We start from the raw sequence: 15,351 nt of genomic DNA on the forward strand, positions 1-15,351 counted from the left end.
ACCCAAAAATGCAAAACGAGTCATTTAGGGGAAATAAAATGAATCTAAGACAGTTTCAGAAATAGGACAAAGGGGACACTAGAGGAATACTAGTTTACAAAGATGAGGAAACACAGACTATGCAGATGATAAAAAGAACAAAACTTAAAAGTAGATTTTCTTCTCTCATGTTTCATAAAGATTCTGTGAAGCACCTTTTTAACAAAGTTCTGAAAAATAAAGGTGACAGTCTCTTCAAGTTCCCCTCTCTGTATGCTAGCTTTTGAGACTGCAGATCAAAGACAAAAGTATATTCTCCTTTTGAGTTTCAAGATAAAAATGGGAAAATAAATGGTAAAATAGGAAGAAAAAAACCCCAACACTCAAATAGAAGCAGTCTGAAGATATTATCTTACCAGCTTGCCACTTTTGCAGATTATAGGAATGAAATTATTAACTTTTTTGAGATTATTTTTTTGTCTACATCATTGACTGAAAGAAGTACTACGATTAGTTGTAAAACTAGTTTCTGTGACTGGTACATGGCTTGCTGAAAGGGACAACACACATGATCTGAATCAGGCTATGTTAAATCCTCATAGTACATGTAACAACACAATCAAATACAAAATTGCCTCAGTGATAACTGATTGGTTGAGTTGAAAGTAAAGATAATTCATATTCTACTTTTCTGCATAAGGAGCTTCCAAAAGAAAATGGATTGCTAAGCAACTGGAGCTAAGGAAGACATTTTCCAGAACAAAGGCTCACTTAGTGTTCTTATAGAAACCTTATAATCTGGTTATATTTTAGTAAAAACATGAGTGTTTGGCTCAGGACTACAGCTTAGAGTTTACTAATGAGCAATGAGAGACGCTGTGACTTTTTTACAAATGTGTAAAACATTACTAGGTTATGGCAACTTGTGTAAGGATGACATGCAAATGCATGAAGTATTCCATATTAAAAAAATTAGCAACAGATCATAATCCTGATAAACAATGAGGAGCTACAAGATTAGGCTTTTTATTGACTCACCTTAAATTATTTTGTTGGCCAGGTGGAATGACGCTATAGTAAACTGGCATTCCTGCTGCAGGCATAGATCCTTGATTAGACTGATTAGGGAACATAACAGGCTGTTGATAAGTGTGATGGGCAATTCCTTGAGAACCTTGAGGCAGTGAAACCTAAAATTTCAAAGACAATTTAAAGGGAAAAAGGTTTTTCAAAACCTTGCAAAGGTCAATGTCTCCAGTCTCCCTGAGCTTTTCAAATATGAGCAGTTAGGAATAAGCTAAAACTGCCATAGGCTGTCTTGATAATTTAGTTATAGCATTACTACTTTATTTTTATATTTTTAAAGCCAGTTATTGCTTTTGGCTAGCATTTATCAACGGAGAAGGCAATGGCACCCCATTCCAGTACTCTTGGCTGGAAAATCCCACGGACGGAGGAGCCTGGTAGGCTGTAGTCCATGGGGTCGCTGAGGGTCGGACATGACTATGCGACTTCACTTTCACTTTTCACTTTCATGCACTGGAGAAGGAAATGGCAACCCACTCCAGTGTTCTTGCCTGGAGAATCCCAGGGACAGGGGAGCCTGGTGGGCTGCCGTCTATGGGGTCGCACAGAGTTGGACACAACTGAAGCGACTTAGCAGCAGCAGCAGCAGCATTTATCAAAAGTACAGTAGGCTAGGAGTTGTGTTCCAAAGTAGAAGTTATTTAAAAAAAGAAACTGTTTCCGAATACGGATAACCATTTGACATGGAAAGAATAGTAACATTTACCTCAGGTAGAGCTAAGTAAAACTCAGGTAAGAGTACTGGTGAGAAACACTGGATCAGGAAGTATGAGGTTCAGAGCTTAAGATATCTAGATGTGATAATGATCCATCAACTTTACCGTACATGTGACACTGGGGAAATAACTTAACTCTTCTGAGGCCCCAGAGTTCATTATCTGCAAAAATGGGATGTCTCTTTCACCTCGGGAGGGCTATTATAATTTCTATTTCCAGGATCTAGTACAGAAGGTATTTGAGGAACAGCAGATCTTTCAATTCTGTTTTCTACAGTATCTACATAGAAACCATATGAACATAATGGATTCATTTCTCCAGTTTCCATAGTTATGTAAAGTAAAACCCACAAAGGCATAAGGGTTTTGTAATTTACAAGTGTGCCACATTACAGTGGTTTTGGTCAGTAAAAGCTTGTTTGATGCTGATGTCAACAACAGCAGTGTCAATGACAGTGACAGTAGTTAATGGTGATGACAGTCAAGGTTGACATTATTGAGTACTTACTACCATGTTCAAGTTCTGTTCCAAGAACTTTATGTATATTATTACATCAAGTCTTACTAACAAGCCTAAGAAGGTATTTTTATCATCCCTGTTTTATGGAAGAGGTTAAAACCTTGCTCAATGTTGTACAGCTACCAAGAAGAGAAGTCAGGGTTTGAACCCATGCCCACTGGCTCCAGAGTTGCAGTTCTTCAATCACTTCATGATTCTCTGTATCTGGGCTCTGTGATTTATAAGTTAATGATTAACTTTTAGGTTTTTCCTACAGTCCCTTCAAAATACACAGTAACCTCTGAATTGCTTTCAATTTGGCTCAAAGGCAAAGATACCGTTGCTGGTTTGATTTCACTCAATTTTATATGACAAAATATATTTCAGTCTTTTTGTCTACTGAAGCAGTGTAACATTCTATCATTATTTTTGACTGTATTTAAGTTAGTGTATATACTAGGTAGATCTAAGAAAAATGACACAGCTCAATCTAGATGATTTAAGCTACAGATTAAATTTTTAACTAGTCGTAAAGAAAACACCTGAAATACCAAAAGAGAGGAAATGGTACTTGAGAAGGTACAGCTGTAGAAAACACTCTACTAAATAGATGATTTTTCAGGCTTATTTTTTATTTAAAAAATTTATTTTAACTTTTTCAGCTGAGCCATGAGGCTTGCAGGATCAGGGGTTAAACCCAGGCTCTTGGCAGTGAAAGTAAGGAGTCCTAGTCACTGAACTGCCATGGAATTCCCTCTGGCTTATTATTTAGATGAGTTTATCACCACCTAGCTTCTTCAACCAAATGTGGTAGGAAAAACGAAGCAGGCTATCATTCATCACTTGTCAGGGCAATATTTCTCACAATCATTCACCCAATGTAAGGATTATGTGACATATCATGAGAAAATGTACCTTGTACAAAAGTATGCTATAGAAGTTATAACAACTGTCTCAGCTCTGAAACACTTTCAGTATCTAGCTCCATTTTTAAAAACTATAATAACAAGGAGATAATTTATTTTAAACTTATATTTCAAGGTTGATCTTATTTACATAGTGCCTGGGTATCTGACAGATGCTAGCCGGACTAGAGTAGGCAGGGAGCATGAACAGGGTCTTGAGAAGGGAGAGTTCTTGGCTTGGTAGTGATCCTGTCTAATGTCTAGCTACAGAACAAGTGGGGGATGGGCAGTCTCATGGGCCTCCACTTAAGTAGGGATGGTGGTGGTTTACTCGCAAGTTGTGTCCGACTCTTGCGACCACATGGACTGCAGCCCACCAGACTCCTCTATCCATGGGATTTTCCAGGCAAGAATATTGGAGTGGATTGCCATTTCCTTCTCCAGGAGATCTTCCCGACCCAGGAATCGAACCCAGGTCTCCTGTATTGCAGGCAGATTCTTGACCAACTGAGTTAAGAGGGAAGCCCCTTAAGCAGGGAGAACCATAGTAAAAAGCAAGGAGGATGTGAGAGAAGATGCAAAATCGGTTCCCATAATGTACCTTCTTTATTCCTTAGTTGCTTTCTATTATCAAAGGGCTTCAAAACTAGACATATTCTTAGTGCTCAAAAAGTCCTTGACGATTTCACATTTTAATTACGATTTTCATTTTCTGGAATTTCACAGAATATGCTACCTCCTTTGCTCACATCCTGCCCTATTTTCAGAATGTCTTAATTAATTTATGCCCATAATTTTCTTTTAACAGCTAATTAAAGGTTTATATCTTTCTCTTCTGTATTAAGTCCTCAACTTATTCATGGCTGTGTTTCATAATTCCTTCAGTTACTGGTCTGTAGATTATAACCAAGTTGTTGACTTGTCCTTAGATGAAATACATGTACATTTACCTTCCCAACTTGATTATCTTTACGTTGTGGGACTGAATGAAAATAGCCTCTGGATTTCTTAACAGTAGACTCCACTATAGGAAACCGGGAGGCTAAGAAAACAAACTCACTCGCAGGTTATTCCAGAGAGGTGAAGTGAAGTCACTCAGTTGTGTTCGACTCTTTGCGACCCCATGGACTGTAGTCTACCAGGCTCCTCAGTCCATGGGATTTTCCAGGCAAGAATACTGGAGTGGGTTGCTATTTCCTTCTCCAGGGGATCTTCCCGACCCAGGGATTGAACCCAGGTCTCCCTCATTGTAGGCAGATGCTTTATCATCTGAGCCACCAGGGAAGTCATTCCAGAAAGGTAAAGGAAGATAAAATAAATGTCTGAAAATGTGACACAGTATGGGCTAAAGAAATCTAACATATTAACGAAACAGTAGGTATTTCTACTTGAGAATTATGAATTAAAATGCATGACATTTTCAATACAAGACATACTATTTCTTTTCTTCATTGAGTGTGTGTGGGGGATATCAATTCCAGATTGGGAAATTGTACATTCTTTATTCAATAAACACTAATTTATAACCTACTCTATTTCATACACCTATATATACCTTTACTTTTCCCTCCTGTTCCACTCTCTCCTCAAGAGACTTTGTAAGGAGCTGAAGAATAGAATAAGATATTTGCTCATATATGTAGGTAGTTGGAAACACAAACAGGGCCAGAAAAATTCACTGCACAATATTAATATGGTTCAGATATTTTTCAAAAAATTAATGAAGTGAATGAATAATGCAATAAAATGAGGATAGAACAAAATTGTAACAATTAATAAAACTCTTTTAAGACTATAAAGTTACATATTACAGAAGCCTTTCCCCACATTAAACAGAGAAGAAAGTAGCCCACATTTTATTTATTGAAAATCACCCCTAGCCAGTGCAGGTAGAGTGACCATGTACCTGATACGATGGCACTGAAGGATAGGGGATGACCACTCCTTGAATCTGATTTCCAATGCCGTTGGGCTGGCCACCAACGAGGCTCTGGCTCTGGGGTTGCTGAACTCCAACTATCCCTTGGTAGTTTTGCTGCTGGTTGGGCATAACTGGATAACCTGTAATGGCACAGTGAGTTAAATCCTGCTTTGAATTTATTTCACTAGCAGTATGTTTTTGTATTTTAAGCAAGTTCTAAAATGACAGAATTTGTTTAAACAGCAAATCTCAAAAGCCCTCTATTATGACAGGCAACATTTAAAAGGTTTACTATGTAGGTAATCCAAGTCAGTCAGCACTTCTCTACCCCAAAACATTCAAATAAAATTTGTATTCAAAGATTTCCTTTGCACTTGAGGAAATTTATAGGGCCAAAGACTTGGTTTACACAGACAATTACTATTTGGCATATATTACAATTTGATATTTAAAATAATTTTCTGTGGAGTGGACCAGGTCTGTCTACATAATTTGTGGGGCCCAGTGTAAAAGCAAAATGCAGGACCTCTGGTTAAAAAATGGAGTTTTGAGGTGGTATTGGCAGAACTAATCCTTTTGAAGACTGGAAATAATGGAAGGTGGAATGACTTTTATAGAAAAGCTGTATGTTTGAAAATTCAGACTAAGATATGAATCCTTATATTAGGAATGTCTCCAGGGCACAAGGAAAAATGGAATTATCTAGCAACATTTAAGATTATCTCCTTATTATTAAGGTTACTTAACAAAAGAAACTGATCATTAGAGAGGTTAAGCAATCTGCCTGAAATTCATAAATCAAACACCAAAGGGACAGTTTTTCCTAAACTTGAGACACTGCTGATAACTTTACTAAGTTAAGAGTATAAATATACTTTTATTAAGTGAATTTATTAGTTATTTAAATGACTCCACAATAAGGTTTGAGTAATGAATATGAATTTCATGTGTTTCTTGACCCTAAAAGGATGTCCTTAAGTAAATTAATTAGCTCAAGACATATATAAATTACTAGAAACTACCACAAATTCTTTTTTCTTTATAAAAAAAGAAACCAGATTAAAGAAAACAACCAACCTCCAGCCAGGGAATCTAAAAAGGTTTTACAAATATAAACCAAATGATGGCATTGCCTGTACAAACTTCTACAACTAAAGGTAAGCTAAATGATTTCTCTAATACCATAGATCTATTTTGCTATCTTATAAATACCAGTTTTTATTTCTATCCTCATTAATTCCTAAAACAGGAATGGCAAAGATCCCATTTCAGGTATTGATTTTGACAATGATATCAGCATACTTGCCTGAAGTCTTAATGATTCTTCTCAATGACTAAAATAATTGAATAAATTTAGCATCACCCTTTTCTAAAGACATGAATACAAAACATATTTGGTAACTAAGCAACATATTAACAACAAAGTAAAAATACAGATACAATCAATCCTTTAATAATGAAGGGTTTTATAAAATGGTGCTATTTCTCTGGCAACAGTGCTTTATGCCATGTTTCAAATGACTTCTCACCAGTCAACCTTTCCCAAAAAATGTATATCATGGTCTTTATAGGTAATAAAGTGACTATAAACATGCTATTTCCTAAACATCTCTCCCTGTGAAATTCCTATTAATATTCAAATTTGCAGACAAATCAACTTTCTTGCTCCTTAGTCTAACACCTGACATCCAACTCTACTTTCAGTTTATGAAATGACAATTATTTCAAATTCATACTCTCCAAGCCCAAATACCATTAAGACATACACAGACACATTTCCATTCCTAGGAAAATAAAGGGCAAGAATGGAAAAGCGATGTGAAGACCCCTTCTTGTCATGGAAATGTCACCTCTGAACACCCACATAGCATCTATTGCAGTGTCATAATTTAGGCATAGCTCTTCATACACTGGGGAAGTAACTTCTTACAATGGACTTGTCAGAATCACAGTCCACTAAATTAAAAAGAAAAATCTCAACACCTAGCAGAATTCACTGTAACATAATTTGACTTAAATTGTCACGTCTACTAAGAAACTCAAATGTTTTTCATAATGTTTTTGTATTTTATTCAAAATATATTCAGAGTTATAGGTTGCCTCGAAGGAAAACTGGGAAAAAAAGCCAATTTATGTGCAAATGTGGTTCTGTGCAAATGTGGTTCTGATTTCCTTTATCTAAATACGTCAGTATTTGGAGATTCACTATTTGCTTCCTGCCTGCAACTCCCTCTTATGAAAAAAAAATCTGATATAGAAAGCTTCAATCAGTAGCTCCAGATACCATGACACCGTGGTCTAATGTAGGGGGCTTGGAATTTGCACTAATAAATTTCCAGTGGTATTTTTATTCTTTAATGCAACCTTATCTCCATTAATATTCATGCCTATGAATGGATATATTTATCTGCACACAAACATCACATTTTGAAAATGTGCCAACATAAAATCCAAAACATCTGATTCCAGCACCTCATTTGTTACAGAGGGTAGTATAAGGATTCTGTGAGCTCAAGATGTGCCTGGAGGGTGATAGAAGGTAAGTAAAACACAGTCCCTATATTTGAAATGGGGCATTCTCAGCCCTGACACCATATCAGAATAGCAGAATACGTAGGGTATTATGAAATTAAGAGGGAGAAATCAATCCTGGCTGATATCAACAGAGGTACTAACATTTGAGCCTGGACTTAAAGAGAAAAGTGGAAGATGGAGGTAGAATATTGGTAGAGAATCAAAGATTTTAAAAGTAGAAGAGCAGTGAGAACCATTAAGAAGTTCCAGATTTTAAAGACTGTGAAAGTAAAAAAATAACTAATATTACTACTTCCTTCAGAGGTAGCATAAATAAACTGGGAACATGTTCTTAACTAACAGAGGAACTATTAAAAATAAGAATGCCAAACACTTAAAAAGAAAATATTTTCCCAAGAAGCTCCCCTATTAATCTTCCCATAATTTTATTGCCTTAATCCATATTTCTTAAAACTCGACAGGTAATATAAAATTGTTCCTATTAACTGTTCTCTCATGGCTTGTGTATACCTTAAAAACAACAATACTGAAATGGTGTGCTTTCTAAGGGTAGGGTTACCCACCCTGTTAAAGGGAAAAAAAAAACAACCCAAATATCCATACCAACTATTAAGCAAATAAGCCAAGGAACTGGCCACTCATTTATATTTACCAAATAGATAGTGAGGAAAAATATATTCTTAACAGAATAGAATCAAAATAATATATGTTTCTATATTCCAATACTTTGGCCACCTGATGCAAAGAACTGACTCATTTGAAAAGACCCCGATGCTGGGAAAGATTGAAGGCAGAAGGGGATGACAGAGGATGAGATGGTTGGATGGTATCGCCAACTCAATGGACATGAGTTTGAGTTAACTCCAGGAGTTGGTGATGGACAGGGAGGCCTGGTGTGCTGCAGTCCATGGGGTGGCAAAGAGTCGGACACAATTGAGTGACTGAACTGATGTTTCTATACAAAACCAGGAGCTCCCTATGTGCTGACAGGCTCACTGTTCACGTTTAGTGAATGGCTTTTGACAGCAAAAGTTGCACTTAAGTTTTATGGTAACATGTCTATAGTAAGGTTAAACATACTTGCATTCTCATTAAAATAAAACTTGATCCCATAAACAGAAATTAACCTCGATTAATCCCTCAACAGGGATTTTACAAAGCTATGTGGGAAGGAAGTATTTAAGGAGATTTTCTTAGAACATATTTAGACCTACCTCAAGTTAATAAGTCGGACACGACTGAGTGACTTCACTTTCACTTTTTACTTTCATGCACTGGAGAAGGAAATGGCAACCCACTCCAGTGTTCTTGCCTGGAGAATCCCAGGGACGGGGGAGCCTGGTGGGCTGCTGTCTATGGTGTCACACAGAGTCGGAAATGACTTAGCAGCAGCAGCAGCAGCAACAGCAAGTTAATAATCAAAGGATGAGAAAAAGACTCTGAACTCTCCATTGCCTTTTAGGAAGAAGGCATGTATCGCGAAGTGAACAAGACAAAAAGACTAAGTATTTCAGAACAATAATCAGCTTTTGGTTTCCACTGTGGAATCCAGCCCAAACACAAAGCCCAAACACCCATGTGTTTTCATTTAGAATACTAAATAATTATCATTTATTTGATAGCACAAGGTACAACTAGTAGCTAATATTTACATGACATTTATTAGGTTTTAGGTACTACTCTAAGCACATTCATGTGTGAACTTTTTCCATGCTCCCAATCTTCAATCTTATGAAATCTTCAGTTCAGTTCACTGCTCAGTTGTGTCCGACTCTGCGACCCCATGGACTGCAGCATGCCACGGTTCCTTGTCCATCACCAACTCCCAGAGCTTAATCAAACTCATGTCCATAGAACTGGTGATGCAATCCAACCATCTCATCCTCTGTTGTTCCCTTCTTCTGCCTTCAATCTATTTCTTACTATCCCCATTTTTCAGATGAAAAAACAAAAGCATAGAGAAGCTCACACTTTGCGTAAGGTTAACAGCTGTTAGATGTTGCAGCTAGATTTGCACATAGTAGCCTGATGCTAATCTTTACTTTTCTCAGGGACAGATGTTGACACAGACAGAGTATTATAGTAATATTGCTCCAGCAGAACATGAAATGCCTGACCTTCCACTGTCTGAGCATTTTGGCTAATGAAGATTTTTACTACTGTTTCATATACCTGAGTCTCAACAGCAATTTAATTATAGGAAAACAAATAATTATTGTACATGGTCAATATTTGTGAGTATTAAGCATTATCGAAAACGGGAATCACAATGAAAGGCTATTAAGCAGTTAGTCTAGATTGTAGGTAAAAGAACTTATGGCTACAAACAAGGCTAAAGGTCACAGAGTTTATTCAATCAGTCCATAATGTCCCCTCTCTCCTTCACTTGTTTTGCCCACTACTCCCAAGATGCATGGGTTGTGCCCTCTAACTGCAAGGTTACACTTCTTTGCCTCAGTATAATATGATTTCACATGGACATAAAGCAACTGGGAAGGGGAAAAAGAGGCTCAAATGGGGTCATATTTCAGCTTCTATGTCCCCTGGTCTGTGCCTCTCAGCATTTTATGTCAATCTCCAATGTTCCTCTGGATTTCAGCCTTGCTGTTTCGCTTCAAAGGCTGCCTTTGCTCAAGATGTATACTCTACTGCCACATTCCAGATGAATACACAGATTTCTCTAGCAGAATTTTCATAAATTTGGCTCCTCCCTCCACAATGTTGAGTTCCTGCACCAAGAAGTGAGCTTTTACTCAGTGGGGCAATGCCAGCTTTAACCTGGACACCATGTATATAAGGGGGCATGTCCTGTAACAGGGGTGAAGGCTTGAAGTTCCTGTGAAGGAATGGCTCTTTTCTACATACTGAATAAGTTTTACATTACTTTTATATTAGAGGAGGGGAAATCCACCAGGTGTGAACCATAGTGAACAGAAAGCTACCAGGACCTTAGAAATCTTTCTAGCTTAAAAAGAAGAAGAAAAAGCATTATTTAGCATTTGGTACGTTGCATGGCTGGTATCCTAGGAAGGAAATTCTACAACATTAAGAAAGGTGCCTGAATGACTTTTTCCAGAAGTCATGATTAAGTGTTTGACCGTTCATTCCAATACTTAAACAGTCTAGTAACTAGTTAAAAAAAGTATGCAATTTTAGAGTATACTCTCTAAAGAACATGATATTAAATGCTACAAAAAGATTATTGGACTTTTTCGAATGACATAAGACCATGGGATATATGTTGGTTAAAGTTACTATAATCACAAGTAAAATTAGAAATATTCAGTCAGAAAGCACTAAAACAAGGAAGAAAGAAACGCCCATCATTCTACTATTAAAGGTAAGAACCTTAGTATTGTTTATGCAAGACAAAACCACAATAGTGTATTAGCAACATTAAGAACCATGTAATAACAGACATGCCTCACTTTATTCACACCTGCTTAATAAAATTTACATCTTAAATAAGTGTTGTTTTAAACCTGTGTTTAAACATTCAGGTTTCACAGCATCACTGTTACAGAGTGGCATTTATTAGAGAAGTGGCACTGTGGTTCAAGTTCATTATCTAATTCAGGCCAAAGGAGGGGAGGGACATAGCTCTGATATGTTCAAAAGTATAGTCTGAAGACTGTCAAATATGAGAAAAAAAAAAAATCCAATGATCTGGAAAAGAGGGAGAAGGGTGAAGATTAGTAAGGGTAAAGGAGACTCTTGAGAATGAAAAGTATTGCTATGTTTTAAAAATACTACAAGAGTATTTCCAGTATTCTGAGGCTCAATACATCCCTAATTTGGTTACTACCTAAATTATTCTTTTGTCAATAAAGTGTTTCAGTACATCTAATTTAAAAAAATCCTCCCTGTGACAAATATGGATTTAAACTGGGTGTATGAGGAAAATAGAATATCTCTTGTAGAAACTTCTGAATATTGTAAGGAAAGCATCTATTTTGTAAAGCAAGCAATGCCACTATATGTGATATCAAACAACAGAATAAAACACCCAGATTTCAGAGTAAGTGTTATTTAACACTGACATTCTCCTTTGTTAAAAGATTGCAGTTTTGCAATATTATCCCATTTCTTCCAGCACTTTCAGAGGAAACCACAATCAATTCTGCAAGCTGAGAGAACTAGGACAATACAAATTGATGGCTCAGGCACTTCCCCGGGGGGCTCCAAAGAATATTCTATTTTTAACTCTCTTTCACTTCAGCAGGGAAAAGAGCAAGAAGCAAACACAGTGCTCAGCAGAAAAGTATTGCACAGGCTTTAACAGGCTAGTTTTATTTTATATAGGTGACCTGAACTATCATTTGTGCTAAAGGAAAGCAATCTTAATAATACGGATTAGACATAATCAGAAAGATAAGAAACTGAAAAAGTGCTTAGTCAGAATAGTCATAAATATAAGGTTATTTCATTTAACGGTATTTTAAATTTTTTCAAGACTGAATTTGCACAGCAGAAGCACTGCTCTCAGGGTAGATTTTTTTTCTTTCCCGGGTGAGCCATTTTGCCAACTCTAAATTTAATTGTAACCAGGTATCTACAAGATAATTTATGAAAACCATTTCCAAATCATCAAAATCTCAAGTTTGTAATCTGATCTGTATTATGTCTGTGGCATTATTTTAGTGAGCAGGCAAATTCAACTAAGGATAAGTCTGTTAGGTGAATGTGGAAGAATACACATTAACCTAACACCAGCACACAATTGCTGTTCTTTATCACCCTCTGCTCCCCTACTCCTGTGCCTTAAATTAACAAAATTACAAACATAAAATATTAATCTAATAAAAACAGGTTCATACAGGTTATAGGTCAAAGCTATTTAAATGACAGTCCTATGGAAGAGGGTATACAACTCAAGGAAATCTATGGGTACTTACCAGATACGTTTGGCTCCAGTGGCGGCAGGTTAATGAAGAAGGGAAAAGGGAAATATGTGGATTTGTAGGTAATATACAATGTTTGAGTCTGTGCTGGTCACGCAATACTAAGAAATGCTTACAGAATCAATGATAAAACAAGGGTAGCCAGGACTACCACCTAGTAATATAAACACAAAATTCCTATTACTCAAGTCAATAGTTGTCAGTAAATGACTTGGAGCTAGAGTCCCTATTTGACATAACTTATATGTTATTAAGTATCACCCCTCCTCTGCTTATCCAATAGGATCCTTTCTTCCTTGCCTGTCTTTCATATCCTGGTTACTTTTAAATTTGTGCCCTGCAAAGCTGCCATTATTCTTGGTCATCTTAACAAATGTTTATCCTGTGGTTGTGGTCAACAGGACCCTACTGTAGTCTGCTGCTTGGAAAGCTAAGATTACAGGTATAATGCATTGATAATCTTTGAATTCACCAGAGGTTGCAAAACTAAAATGATATTTAGCCTTATGGAGTCATTTTTGCTTCCCACATGCATACAATATCACAGTTTGGAAAAAAAATTAAATTATATCCCTTCAAATACCTTCAAATGTTTTTATGTGTCTTAAGTCCATTTAATGGCATGCGTAATAACATTCCTAAAAAGCTATTTAGTAATAGGGGAAAAGATGTATTTGACTTTCACTAATGAATCTGGCATGCTTAGGACATTAAACTTTTAAGAAAAGCTCCAATCAAAAGCAATCTGCCATTCAATTCTTCTTTGGAAAATAAATTAAAGCAACAGCTTTCATGAATTTTTAAAAGGTAAATTATATTAAGCCAAGGTTGTCATTTAAATTCAAATCCCTATTTCTGAGTAGGAAGCATGATTAAAAGGCATTACAATTAATGGAAAATATAAGCAAATGTTAACACTTTAATATAGCATTAAAAGAAAGAAGAAGGGAAAAAAGAAAAAAAAAGAAAGCAGTGGAAACCTGAGTAAAAAGAAGCCAGGAAGCAGCTGAAAAAGAGACCGGTTCACTGTGAGAAATGTAAACCTCTCAGACAGTGCTACGGCCCCGAATCCAACAGCTCAGGAACAAGGCCAATTATTGCAAAATATTAAACATATATGGTGAAGCTGCAAACTTTTCCAAAGAGTCCTAAGAATGAAAGCAGCTAAACAGAGAACAGCCAGGCCTCATAAACCTAAAATCTTTGCTGTAATTACTACCTGCAGGAAGTTTCTTTATCATATACTTCATAGTATTCAAGCTGTACATTTTATGGTAAAGGGTTAAGATAACAAATTCTTACTATTGCAGCTGGCAAGTAACCACATCTTTTAAAATCTTTGCTTGTATGGCTCTGTTACAGCAGTAGGCACTAATCTATTGCAAACCAATCTTCCAATATTCTACCTTTCTGAACTAGAAATGACTTATTTAAGACAGACACACAGAATCATGGAATTGTAGGGTACACAGAGGCTTCAACAGACATATTAGCAAAACTCCCTTACTCTGCAAGTGAGTAAATTGAAACCTAGAGGCTTTAAATGATATACCTAATATCAGTTAAATACAAATAAGGGCTGTTAGGATTTGACTCCTATTTTGTTTTCTTTCATTTTATACAATACATTGTCCAAGAGGCCTTATGTAGCCAGAATTTCTTCTGATTCTGTTGACAGGGGTTGACTCAACCTTTCAACCTTGTTTTAATGACCATAGTAGTTTCACATTCATAACAGAAGATTTGTACATTCATTCCCCAGCAGTAATGTTAGTACTGATTTCAATTCAGTTTCCAAAATAGATGGGTTTATTGTCAAGGAGATCAGTAACTATAGCAGTCCTCTGGCATGTGGATGGAAGACCAATCCTTGAGATATTTCCCCAACTTCCTTCCTGCCCTCAAAAGGGAAAATAATAGAATATCTTATGTTTATATTGCTCATACCCTATTGATCTGAGAATATCTGATTCAACTGGGTTTGTTAATTTAGAGCAAAATTTTATTCATATACAAACATTTAAAAATTACTTATTTGTGCCTCAGTGGCAATAAATTGTCCCAAGTCTATCTAAGGGATGTGAAAAATCGATTCTAATTTTAGCCGATGGGGATGGTGGAATACAGACAAATATAAGAAAAAAGAAAACCAGAAAGTATAATGTTTACATACAAACATGTAAATTACTGAGAAATAAATTGCTTCAAATCTGTAAGAAGAAAATCAGAACCGAAAAGCTGCCGTGTCCATTTCCCAGTGCATTTTGCTTCTCTGTTAGGAGACACACAAACATAAACGCACATTTCTTTGGTTTTAAATGTCTTTATTCGGACACACTGGCGCTTAGTTGCGGCACACGGGCTCTCGGTTGTGGTGCACAGACTCTAGTTGGGCTTGGGCTCAGCTGCTCTGCAGCATATGGGATCTTAGCTTCCTGACCAGGATTTGAACCCATGTTCCATGCATTGCAAGGCGGATTCTTAACCACTGGACCACCAGGGAAGTCCCAGATGCACATTTTTTTCTGTAAGCTTAGACATAAAAAATAATCATTGGCTAACCACAAAAGTCTTTAGATTATATATATTAATCATCCAGCTCCTACAAATTCCATACAAAGATTCAATATAATGACCAACAAAGTATGTGGCACTGGCATGACTGACATTTTCTTTCCTACTTATTAGCATAACAATATTTTTTTCCCTTTCAGATAAGGGTGCTTTGAGGATTTATTTCTCTTCTGTTCTTCAAACTGAATGACATGAACCTTAAGTTTGAGTTGAGAAGATATTATTACATAAAGTA

General features: G+C 36.5%; 1 protein-coding gene across 3 annotated transcripts in view; it reads right to left on the reverse strand.

Moving 5' to 3' along the window:
• R3HDM1 (R3H domain containing 1) overlaps positions 1 to 15,351 on the reverse strand; it is a 95,218-nt gene that overhangs the window by 25,793 nt on the left and 54,074 nt on the right. For all 3 annotated transcript variants that reach the window (XM_068968042.1, XM_068968041.1, XM_068968040.1), the window contains 2 exons: positions 5,092 to 5,246; positions 1,018 to 1,169 (listed from right to left, as the gene is read on the reverse strand). In XM_068968042.1, the coding sequence (XP_068824143.1) occupies positions 1,018 to 1,169; positions 5,092 to 5,246 (307 nt within the window). The remainder of the gene's footprint in view (positions 1 to 1,017; positions 1,170 to 5,091; positions 5,247 to 15,351) is intronic.

The sequence above is a fragment of the Capricornis sumatraensis genome, chromosome 3 (genome assembly GCF_032405125.1).
Source record: "Capricornis sumatraensis isolate serow.1 chromosome 3, serow.2, whole genome shotgun sequence".
Taxonomy (NCBI): Eukaryota; Metazoa; Chordata; class Mammalia; order Artiodactyla; family Bovidae; genus Capricornis; species Capricornis sumatraensis.